General features: G+C 40.9%; 1 protein-coding gene across 24 annotated transcripts in view; it reads left to right on the top strand.

Moving 5' to 3' along the window:
- Nucleotides 1-12,138, top strand: part of LOC110987743 (calcium-activated potassium channel subunit alpha-1-like) — a 79,812-nt gene that overhangs the window by 39,401 nt on the left and 28,273 nt on the right. For 20 of the 24 annotated variants that reach the window (XM_087129806.1, XM_087129810.1, XM_087129805.1 and 17 more), the window contains exons 8-12: nucleotides 725-835; nucleotides 1,623-1,728; nucleotides 3,871-4,023; nucleotides 4,656-4,811; nucleotides 8,191-8,262. In XM_087129806.1, coding sequence (XP_086985932.1) covers nucleotides 725-835; nucleotides 1,623-1,728; nucleotides 3,871-4,023; nucleotides 4,656-4,811; nucleotides 8,191-8,262 — 598 coding nt within the window. Of the gene's footprint in view, nucleotides 1-724; nucleotides 836-1,622; nucleotides 1,729-3,870; nucleotides 4,024-4,655; nucleotides 4,812-5,547; nucleotides 5,605-8,190; nucleotides 8,263-9,747; nucleotides 9,793-12,138 lie in introns of all 24 variants that reach the window. The other 4 variants (XM_087129813.1, XM_087129812.1, XM_087129808.1 and 1 more) reach the window with 3 other exon arrangements.

Consider the following 12,138-nt stretch of genomic DNA (forward strand, 5'->3'; position numbering starts at 1 on the left):
CTATATGTGATGGGGTACACCGTAATCAGGAATAAGTCGCTGAGGCAGTTTTACACAATGGCTGAGTAAGGTGGGGATGGGGGTAAATGTTGAAAAAATCCATGTGGCGGTTTCTGTGTATTTTGGAAGTTTATGTATGAAAGGTTACCATCAACAAAATTGTAATGTGCACCATTTGAAAGCTTATGAAATTCTTTTTCTGACCGTGCACATACGTGTATCTCCCAAAGTCAATTTGTGACTTATTCCTGATTTCGATGTACCAGGTCACATATGCGAATGGTATGGAAACTCTTTCTGGAGAATGTGATATGTGTAGGGGTTTTAAAAAAAAAAGAGTTCATAAAGAATCAATTCAGAAAGGCAATGTAATGCGAGATCAGAGCATGCATGCAGGTCAGCGTATTGCCATGCTGAGAGGATAGACCTCGCATGTGCGTATTACCACTCCTAATTTTGGACATCTCTGTTGGAATACCAAACGGGCTCATCACTGGAAAAATCAATGTCAAATTGATGAATGTGTAGGCCATCTTCTGAGATCTGTTCTGCCAACTTCAAGGAGAGGTTCATATACATGTTTTTTCTGTATTTTTCAAATTTGAAAAAAAAAAGTTTCGACAATTGTATTCTCTTGAAGAGGAACCCGTTTTTAAGGACAGTTCTCTCTGAAGAACTAGCAGTAAAACCAGATTTTAATTTTGTGATTTTTTTCTGTCTTTAGGCACATCATCTTGTGTGGGCATATAACGTACGACAGTGTTGCCAACTTCTTAAAGGACTTCCTGCACAAAGACAGAGATGATGTCAATGTTGAAATTGTTCTGCTAGATAAGTAAGATATTGCGCCATAATCACACTGTTTTCTGTAAGTTCCCTGGATGTTTCCTAGGAATTCTGTCAATAGCAATCGTATTCTTTGAATAGCTTATGAACTTTTGCATTGAATCGATGGGATTTTTAGCAACGCACCATCTGATACAAGTGAACAAGTTACTCAGTATTAACTCGTCCAATTCGCTAGAGCAACACCACGGTGTAATTACATTTAGATCCAACTACATGTATGTGGCCCTGCTCCTTGAAAGTGAGTAATAATACGTCCCCAGGGCCGCCTTTGAGTTGCTGGCCTTTCAAAGAATCTTGCATGATGGGAATCAATAGAACTGTTAACATTGTCAGCCACGCAGTGTCCTTCGCAACAGATTGCCCAAATGAGTGAGGTATCAATGCAGGAAGCTCCGCTTGATCATCTGATGCACACTGGGGGAAGAAAAATGGCCTTGCGTCTCATTTTCACAGAGTGGGTCGTTTATCTGCAAGATAAATTGCGCAGGATTCAGCCATGATTTAATCAGTAGGCCTCGTATCCCTGAGAAGCGTAAGTCCAGATGAGTTGAATGTAATTTCATTGCATCTCAGTCTTTTCAGGCCAGAATTTTGTTACTGATACGCTTTGCGAAGCAGGCACTAGAAGCCTCATCAGTGGACCTGCAGAAAATGGTTGTCATTTGAGCCAGCCACCAAGGAGGCTCTCATCAGAACTCCTCTTGTTTCCGTGTCATGTTTCATGAGAGCTTGTGAGTTATTCCTCCCGTTTTTTCCCCCCATCTCTGGAGCAGTTCGCAGCCGGATCTGGAACTGCAGGCATTGTTCAAGAGGCACTTCACCCAGCTGGAGTTCTTCCAAGGGTCCGTCCTCAACTCCGTGGACCTAGAAAAAGTCCGGGTAAGATAGCCAGTAACCTTGATGTCCTCTCATTGTGCATGGTGGTTCTTTCCTTCTTATCAAGTTACGTGTGCTTGACTTTTCCTTTGGGAAATAGGGGGATGCCAAGGGTTTGGATTGAGTAAAAGGAGACTCAATATTCAGTTTCTGAAAATTAGAAAAAAACAGGTTTTGTCTATCGTAGGCAATAGTATGACATGCAGGTAAGCCTTATCACCATACCCCTCGGCACCATGTCAGATACATGTATGGCATTACTGCAGCATGACATTCACCAATGACGCACTATTTCAAGTATCAATAACTGAACAGTGGCTTCGTAGCTTGACACGTTGGGAAACGAAAAGTAGCATGCACTTGGAAATAACATGTCTCATACACAGATTTTGTCTTTGTATGATGGTAACTGTATTGTTTTGCTGGTACCGGTAGCTTCACCAAAATAAAAATCATCTTGGCTGATGTAGCCTTGCAGATACAATAGAGATTCAAATAAATCCTCTGAGGTGTTCATTCCATGAGGTTGGGGCACAATTTGTGATGGTGTCCATTGTTACCAGAACCAAATTCTTTTTGGGGGAAGGAGCAAACTTGTTTGGGGAATAAAATGGTACGTAACTTTACCGACCTTTCTGAGGAGTGAGGCTAAATTTGGGGGACTTTCTAGTTCTTTTGGAAGGAAGGGAAGGGACACTTTCTGTTCCTTGTCGGGGGAGGGGGCATTGCCCCTGTCGGCCCCCTGGACCTTCCGGTGGGAAGTATTCTTGAAAGTAATGGTCAAGGAAAAATGTGTGGCAAGGAAAAAAAAAAATTGGGTCACCATGGTTACAGAGACAACAAAAAAGGCAGTACTCTTCTGGAATTGATTTTCGATAGTTTCCCAGGCAAAAAGTGTGTTATTTTACAATTAGAAGATCCTTGGGATATGTTGAATTAGGGGATACAGAAGTTGTCACCTTGACCATGGGAAATTACCCACATATTATTTCTTTAAGTTACCGAATGATTTGCAGGCAAAATGTAAACTCGGCAGGCTGACCCAGATGTCTGGCCTTGTGGGTAAGATGCCCCACAAACCCCCAGTCAGCATTGATCACTTGGGTCAGCTGACTGGAGCAATATTGACTTTTTCATTGGGATGCTCAGATGATCAGAGAACCTTAACCCTAACAGTACCGGACATTGTTTGGCTTAGAGTACTCAGTACTACAAAATACTAAGTAACACTCTGAGCCTGAAGGACCTAGCGCTACAAATTACTATTTCTGGCTAGGTTTATTCCATTGGTTACTCGTACAGAAAACAATGAAACCATGCATTCATAGTGCCACAGCACTGTATGGTACATTGTCTTCTCGATTGTATTTTATGGCTTCAGAGAATAATAATGCCATGTCCTCTTACAAGCCACAAGGCTGAGTACCACTTTCTACTACTAAGTAGTACTTTGTAGCATTCGGGACCGTTAGGGTTAATGCAAGTTTTAGAAAGCTTGGTGATATGAGATATATTACTTATGTAACTTAAAGTACATTGATTCTGACGTTAAAGTAAACAATAAGTCATGGAATAACATCCTTTGCCCGTTCAATTACGAAGGATTTAAATTTTCATGAAAAGTTTGCAAGTAGACCCTAGTCAGGCTTTTCTCTACATGGTTTACAGCTACTGTTTCCAAAAAAAATTTGGTTTTTCCATATTTTCTGCTAAAGCATCCCAGAATACGGGGAAAAGAGGGGCTTGTGTGGGTCTGAGTATGAAGTATCCAGGTTCAGTCGTGGATACTAAACATGAGACACCAATAGGGTCATGATTGGGTCAGGGTCCCCAATTGGGAAATCATGTACAGTTATCATGGAAAGCCTTTTGAAATACGCAGGAGCAGGAAGGTTTTGAATAAGCAGATGGTTTTTCAGGTGTGGATTTGGTTAATAGAATGCATGCAGTAAAAACACGTGCACCTGTGCATTTTTATTGACTTAGTGAGAGCAGATGGAGAGTGAACTGTCACTGACCTGGATGTCATGTACTTGCCATTGCTTCGAATCAATTGCAAAAACTGAAAGTCCAAAATAACCAGTGAGTTTTTAAAACTGATTCTATTTGTCTTATTTCATGTGCTCGTTGTTCATTGTTGTGCAGCTAAAAGAGGCCGATGCGTGTCTTGTGTTATGCGACAAGTACAACCTGGACCCCGATGCGGAGGACGCGGGCAACATCATGCGCGTCATCTCGGTCAAGAATTATCACTCCAAATGCAGGGTGATTGTACAACTCATGAATTACCACAACAAGGTGAGACGGGCGTGGCCAGTGTCTCAGCAGTGCACCCATCTCAAAAGATGTCACTCGGACACATACTCTGTACATGTATTCATCAAGTGTTTTGCCGTTTCAACCAAAGGGTCCAGTTATTTGTACGCTTGCGCACACTTGACTAATATTTTTTTACTTGCTTGTACCTCACGTTCAGTTTTACGTAAACCTGTGGGGTTCATCTTTTGCTTTCCCTTCGATCTATTCCACCCTCAAAGGTTTTCCTTGGGTATATCGTCCCTGTAGGACCCCTTGTTTCCTGTACCCCTCGGAGCCATGCGCATGCACATAACTTGTAGGAACAAGATGAGAAAGCTTTCAAGTGTTGCCAGAAAAAAATTTATATTAAACTCACCTCACTTGTAACTGGACAAAGGCTGTCTTTCATGGTAATAACTCTTGATTTATGTTTTCATGTGGAGCTTCGAAAGTGGGTAAATTTGTTCCGGGGGGAGGGAGGAATTCCACCTGTCTAGGGAGCAAGCATTTGCTCCTGTGGCACAGAGCCCAATTTGGACCCCTTGGTCCAGTTGTAGCAACTTGTCAGTTTCCTCACATGCCAAGTTATACCTCGATTTCATTTTTTTTTTAAATTTCCACTCGGTTAATAGGCCCATCTCCTGAACATTCCCAGCTGGAATTGGAGGGACGGTGATGACGTCATCTGCATCGCCGAGCTGAAGCTGGGCTTCATCGCTCAGGCCTGTCTGGCCCCGGGCTTCTCCACCATCATGGCCAACCTCTTTGCCATGCGCTCCAACAGCGAGGTAAATTCTAACATCTTGTGCTCTTGCTCTGTGAACGTTTTGTGAACGCCCTCTTTGCAAGCATGGAACTTTTTTGCCTTGTCAGTTTAAAGGCCAGCGTGTTTCATGAAAGCTGCCAGCATCACCAATACACGCATCAACATCAGTATTTGTTTACCGCTTTAAATACAAGGTTGCAGAGTTGAGTCTGCATGTTGGAAAACTTCCACTTAAATTCTATTTTGAAAACCAGTCCGTGCCACGACCGGAGTGCTCTAGTTTATCACACACTTCAGATCTTCAGAATTCCAAATAGTATAAGTTCATTTTATGCAGAAGTTAGGGGTCACCTAACTTTACATATAAATCTCTTTGTTCTGTTATGTGCAAAGGCTAACATGATACATGACGGGCCTTTCAGCACAATGAAAATTTGTGTCACGTGTTCACAGCTTGCTGTGCCATATTTAATGTGTGCATTGATGTGCAGTGGACTGTGAAGATTTTTTGAACAAGACTGTGGGTAATGGGGTAATGAAATACATGTCAAATATCGCTTTATAATTGCATGGTTGACAGTATACTGCATGGAAATTTTTATTCAAAATTGCATTTCATGTAATCACATTTAATATGCCACTTCGAAATGTAGTACATCTATGTAAATGCATCTATGTATTTATGACGTTGGAACAGTAAAATATGTGTAAACGTGATATGTTACAGTGTGTCAATAAGATGTATTTGGTTTTTACAGCCCGGATCAAAGCCAGTGAGTGCACCACATATTTCACTGCAGTTTTATAAGATGACAGTAGGTTGTACTGCCAGGGGCCAATTTTACAGAGCTGCTGAGCCGAAAATATTGCTTAAACAATTTACTTGCTGAGCAAATATCAGCTGTGAGCCGGCTAACACATATAGAAGAGCACCCTATTTTGGCTTGTAACCTCTTTTTGCCAAGCAGGAATTTCGTCCCTCAGCATAGTTCTGTACGTAGCACCTCTATGAAACCAGCCCCATCTTGTTACATGTATGACAGCTGTCATTCCAGCTAGCAATCAGAGAAACCAGGACCCAATTTCATGGAGCTGCCTAACAGTTAGCAAAGAAGTCTTGCTTACTGTAGCATAAAATTTTGCTGACCGTAAGCACTATTTCATGGCTGTGCTTGGTGAAGCTGTGCTAATTGTTGCAAGCACGTAGAGATTTCCATTATTATGTCACTAAGTTAGTTTTACTCCAAGATACATGTAAGCATGGCCTACTATTTACAGTCTCCATGAAATATGCAGAGCCACTGTTAGCATATAATCTTCTGCTTAGTGGTGCCGTTAAATTGGGTTTTGGATGGACTGAATGAGGCAGATTAGGCCAAATTATGGCAGCACAGACCTTGTTAACAAGGAAGCCATTTTTACTCATATGTTCCCTAAAGCTGTTTTGTATGAAATAGTAAGTCTGTTGAATGGGATGGTGCCAGATTATTTTCTGATTGGCATGTATTCCAAGCCTCCTGTTTAATAGTTTTCAAAATCCAGCTAATCGCATGAAGGTACATGTATATTTAATTACAGAACATTCATCAGAGTAGACAATAGACAGGCACTGATTTGTCGTGCAATTTCATTGTATTGCCTTCATTTTCTTCTGTCCGTTTCCCAAAATGATACGTTAACCTCACTTTCAATTTGAACATGGCGGACTCCCGAATACAGTCTTGTAGACAACTACATGTGTGAACTCCACATCCTGTGCTTAGATCTGTTCTGATCAGGGTTTCCGCAGCCTGGAAAAGTCACGAACAAGTCATGGAAATTTGTTTTCGTTTTGCAGACCTGGAAAAGTCCTGGAATTTTGTAAAAATGACGAAAGTCATGGAATTTTTCAAACACTGTGTGTGATTTCTGTTATCAGAAATAAGCACATAAAATGGAGTTATTTATAGTCCACAAAAAGATTGGGTCATGGATTTTTATAATTTGTTCATGGAAAAGTCATGGAATTTAATTGTCCTTTAGGGGCAAGAACCCTGTCTGATATTTTGTGTCAGCACAGCTTGTCAGTGCCTCCAGCAAATCACCACTCTGGAGAGTTTTGATGGGTTGTTACGCGCAACGAATTATTCATAACATCTCGTTACCAGGAATTGGAGGAGCTGTATGTCATCCTAGAATGTCAGGACAGAATGAGGCATTCCTTATTGGCGTGCTGGGAATAATTACGCTTGACTTGGCAAGCCAAATGCCGCTCATTTTATAGATGCAATGTCGCACAGCTACCGTACATGAGCCTACCGGTACATTTCATCCTACCCTGTGCCTCGGATGCATCAGCACTCTTGTGAACCTCATAAAAACACGGCTGTCGGGTTGTGCTCTAAGACTGCAGAGCAAACATAATAATCTGTTTAGGAGTGGAGGGGGTGGCTCAGAGAAATAAAACCATAACGAGAAAAACTCATTACTGGAGTTCAGAAGGGTTGGTGTAGACAATACCCTAAAATCATTAATGATGGTGACTCTGGGCTTTGCTCATAATACACTCTGCTTTTACTGTAACAGAAAAAGTGCAGTCCTCTTTGCTCACTGACAAGCAAGCTTAGTACATGTGCATATTACTCCCTACTTGGGATATTTCGTTCACAAAAACCTGCAACTTTAATTTTAATTGTGGGCCTATTTTACGTAGAGGTGGATAGCTACATTTAGACCCTGTGCGCATGGTTTGGCTACTACGTATCTATATTTGGGGGTACTTTCGCGGAAGGGCGAATAAAACTTGTTTGTGGCTAACTCATGTAAGTGAAAAGAAAACATAAGTTGTGGCCATGATCTTAAATTTCCAATGAAAAGCCATCTGCTCCCCTGGGTCACTAAGTGGCGCTATGTCTGTCTGATTTTGCAAAGTTTCCTAGGGGTGTACATTTAGTGTAGTGCAACCTCAAGACCCTTTAAAGTCTTCCAAGATAGACGGGTCTTTAATCTCCATGAGCTTAGGAAGTCTGTAAATTCTAATACGCTGAGAGAGTAAAAAACTCTCATAGTTTTGTTAGTTTTGATTGACGTCTAAAAATTAGATTTGATTGTCAGCCTTGAAAGGTTTTGAAATGACCTTGAAACCAATCATTCCCTTTGAGATCAATACTGTAGATCATATGCTAAGCGCACTAAGCGCAAAGCAGTTTTTAAGATTGATTGAAAATTAAACTAACAAAACTCCAGGAGTTGAAAAGAAGTGCATCAAGATAGCAGAAATCAGTACAACCACTATTAACCACACTGTTCCCCTTCAACTATAAACATGAAGGGGAACAATACTGCTTGGGACTTGCCATCTTTTGTCCTTGTGCTGTGTACATGTATGTGTGAGACGTCCTGAGCCTTGCCTTTGTCCACAGATTAAGCGAGCCGCCTTCAGTAAGGGTGTTAGTCACACCAGTTTGTATGAAGTTCCGTCCACTGATCTGGCTGTATGTACACCTGTGAGGGAGGCTGGCATGCTTTGCATGTTATTCCATTGCAAGGGGTCCGTCCAGTCAAGACTTTTCATCATAACAAAATGGCACAACCTGTGCAGATCTTTAAAAAGATCTTAAAAAGCAGCAGCACTTCTCTTTCTGTAGGTCTCAATGTGCGGAGTTGTGGAAGGCTAAGGAGACAGTATCTCTGAAATGTGTATTTTCACAGGGCTCTGTATGTGCAAGTTGATCCAAAAAATTGTGCTCTGCTTAGATTTTGGCAGAAATTTGATTCTCATTGTCACAGAGCTAAACTGTTATGACTAACTCTTGACTGGTGTGGGCACAAATTGCACTCTAAGACTATCTTCAATGTCTCTCGCCTGCTTTGTCCGCATCGATCAAAGTTTGCTTTATTTGCATCTTAAAATGCCACAGAATGCTTTCAGAATGTGGCAACAGAAGATCTGTGTGGCCTTTGGATTCAATTACTTGCCAAATCTATTTAACTTTGAGCAGAATGAGCGTCCTTGTTTGGGCTAGCCTTGCTGTCTTTTTTTTTTTTTTTTTTTATTCAGGAAAACACTCAAGAAAATGCCTCACACAGACAAATATTGAAGAGAAAGACATAAATTGATTACTTTTGGGACATTGAAATAAACAACTGCATAGAACTTCATGTATTTCCACTGGTCTCTATGGAAATGAAAATTTCAATGAGAATGGAAGCTCATAAAGATTCAGAAACTCCGCAAAATGAACTGACAATCCATCCGGCCTTGCTACTGGGATTATCCCACATTTCAAAACTTTGGACATTTGGAAGGTTGTTCTTAGAGTTTGCATGAATTGGCTTTACCCTAACACTCCTCAGTCCTCCAACAGGTGAAGGATTGAGGAGTGTTAGGGTTAATGCGGAGAGCAGCTGCAGTATTTTGCAAATTTGTGAAGTTTAGTTTTTTTATTTTTCACTGTAGCAGTTTGTGAATTGTGCCCAATGCTGGTTTCATTTTGATTTTTTTTTAATGTGTTTCATCCCAAAAGATCTTTTATTTACATAAGTTGTTTGGTGTTTGCTAACAAAGTATATCTTTCCATCTTTTTTTTTTTTACATGTACATATTTTCTGTATAATTCCGCCGTTTGCTTCTTAAGTTGTATCAACATCTGGCAAATACATGTACATGTATGTCTTCTGTGGAACCATATTATGTAGGCTCTGTTCGAGCCAAAATTAAAGTACCGTATTACACAGACCTTTCGTTGCTTAGTACCAATATTTGGGGCAGACTTGATCAGTTTTGTTACTGCCGTCAAGGTTTGCGTTTCATATGTCAGCATGAATCGTTAGATCAAACTCCGAGCCTGCTCAGAATCTTTTCTTATTACGTTCTCTTCTGTGGTTGAATTGTTTTCTTTGTTTTGTCTATTCCCATTCCTGTAACTCTCCCTGTATCCCTGATATCTTTTGGTCCCGTAACCCCAACCCTCCCCCAGAACGAAGGTGAAGGTTTTCTCTCAGTCGGAGCAGCAGCCTATCAGGTGTGTTTATGTGACCTTTGACCATGAACGGTAAACCCTCCAGTGACGTTGAAGTAAAATCCCGCCAGTTTATCCCGGTCCGCTTTCATCATGCCTCACAAGTGTCGATACCCAACTTCCCTCCACATTTATACCATCTGCCTCTCCGCACCTTCTACCCACCACTTGCCGTTCCCTCAGGAGGAGCTCAGGCCGTTGGCCTTGCCCTCCTGAAACACTTTTGAAGCTTAGGAAAAAATACACAGATTGTTGACTGTTGGCACTCATTTCAGAAAGGAAATGCACAGGAATTAGGCAATCAAAACATGCTGTAAAACTGTTTTGAGGTTTTGCTATCTTCTGGGTTAATTATAGGGTTAGTTTGAATCAGTTACATGACTCACCCAACAAAACGAGATTTCACACTTTCTATTAAACATGTTCCCAGGAGTCTAAATCCACTGCGTCAGTTTGGAAAAAAAATTAAACAAAGAAAGAAAGGAAGCAAACTTGCTCTATCAAGTTTGCTCTATCGTATGATTGGTTAAATATTTATGACTTCAGTTGAGAAACTAAAAAAGGAAGATCACAACTACATGTACTAAAAGTGTTCACTCTTTCTAAACACCGTTTATAATGACCACGGCTACTTGTATATAGCTAATGTCTCGCAACCGTGTCAGTTGTCTTTGAGGAAACAGTCCCCAATCCAGGCCTTGCACCCAGCAGTTAAATACTTCAGCACCATACTTCCTCACCTTTGTCCCCTGCTCACCCTTCCCCTCATCAATGCTCTTCTGGTCACGGTTGACTCATTTTCGTGTGATTTGCGTAGTGCATGTGTAGTGGCATACATCCGTCAGTGGCCATGCTGGCTTTTTGGGCTGCATCCGAATCTCTTTGTCTAGAGCTAGGTCTAGGTCTTCGCTCCATTTGAAATGCGTGGAGACGCGTAGACAATAGACCTAGCCGTAGCTCTGGAAGCCCTTTTCGGACACAGCCTTTATCTTTTTCATTTGTTGTACCGGTACAGTGTACACACGTCGCTGCCCTGAGTGTCCTCTCGGTGATTTATTCCACGGAAAGATATCCGACAAGTTTTTTCGTGCACTTTCATCCTTTCTTTTTTTTTCTTTCTTTCTTTCCAGAACTCAAAAAGGTGCATGTATGTTAGAGAAAACTGGCCACAGCAAGTTTGTCTTGAGTTTCAAGCTTGTTTGATTCACAAGGATAAGTGACTGTGTGAAGACTGGAGCTTGTGTAGAAAAATATAGGGTGTAGGTTTGCGGGTACACCATGTAAAAATTTTTCCATGGTGTACCCGCAAACCTACACCCAATGTACTTCCGCCATGCAAAGCTTCAAATCTTACTTATAGAAAAATATTGTTAATGTAACCACGAACGGCAAGAAAAACTAGACGGTATCTTTTCAGACATTACGTCCTCCAGGAGATCTTCAGCCATCATAACTGAACATACATCAGTTGCAGTCATTGTAAATAATTACTTGCAATTGTTGCCGCCAAAATGCTTTCGGGAAGGTTGCAGTCAATCAAATGCACGTTGGCTACCATGGCAACATGTATTCGTAGGACTTCCATGGCAACATGTATTAATAGGCTGTGACTACTTGCAGTTGCTACTGTCAAACACTCTTGAGGAAACTTACAATCAGGCGAATGCATTTGGACTTTCTCGGCAGCCTAATAAGTCATGCTGAGTTATTGAGCCATTGTACATGTAACAAACAGAGTGTTTTTTCAGAGCCAACCCTCTTCAGTAAGAGTTCTTATGCAGTTGTAAAGTCAACAAAGGACGCATTTTGAGAAATGCTCACTAAACATGCACGATGAGAATTAACTTGCAATAATGAAGAAATAATCCCCCAACTTGAGTATATTTTCCAAATGCCATACGTTGTTATTTTTACTTTGTTGTACAGTTTGCGAAACCTTTTCCCCAAAAAATTAACAACTCTTCTTTGAATATGCAATGACTGTTTATTGGCCGTGATGTGAATACATGGAAAAGTCACCTCGTTTTACCAAAATACAGATTTCCATTGCCCTATTTCATCTCAAGTGAAATTCTTCAAAGAATCCCAAATGTTGTAGATTCTTTGGCCTATCATTCAGTAGTCCATCATTATTCCTTGCTTTTTATCTCAAGTTATGATGAGATTGGTATAGTTAACCCCTGAGATTTAGTACTTGGTTTGTCCATGAATCCACTGTCCCAGCTTTCTCTGTTCCCTTTTTCTTACCATAATCACATTTCAGGTTAATTTTCCTTTTTTTTCCTCATATCATGCTTTCTTTTCTAACATTATTGTTTTTGAATTAATCATACATGACGCTGTGAATGG

This window comes from Acanthaster planci, linkage group LG19 (genome assembly GCF_054643075.1).
Source record: "Acanthaster planci isolate LZ-2023a linkage group LG19, COTS_SCS, whole genome shotgun sequence".
NCBI classification, from domain to species: Eukaryota; Metazoa; Echinodermata; class Asteroidea; order Valvatida; family Acanthasteridae; genus Acanthaster; species Acanthaster planci.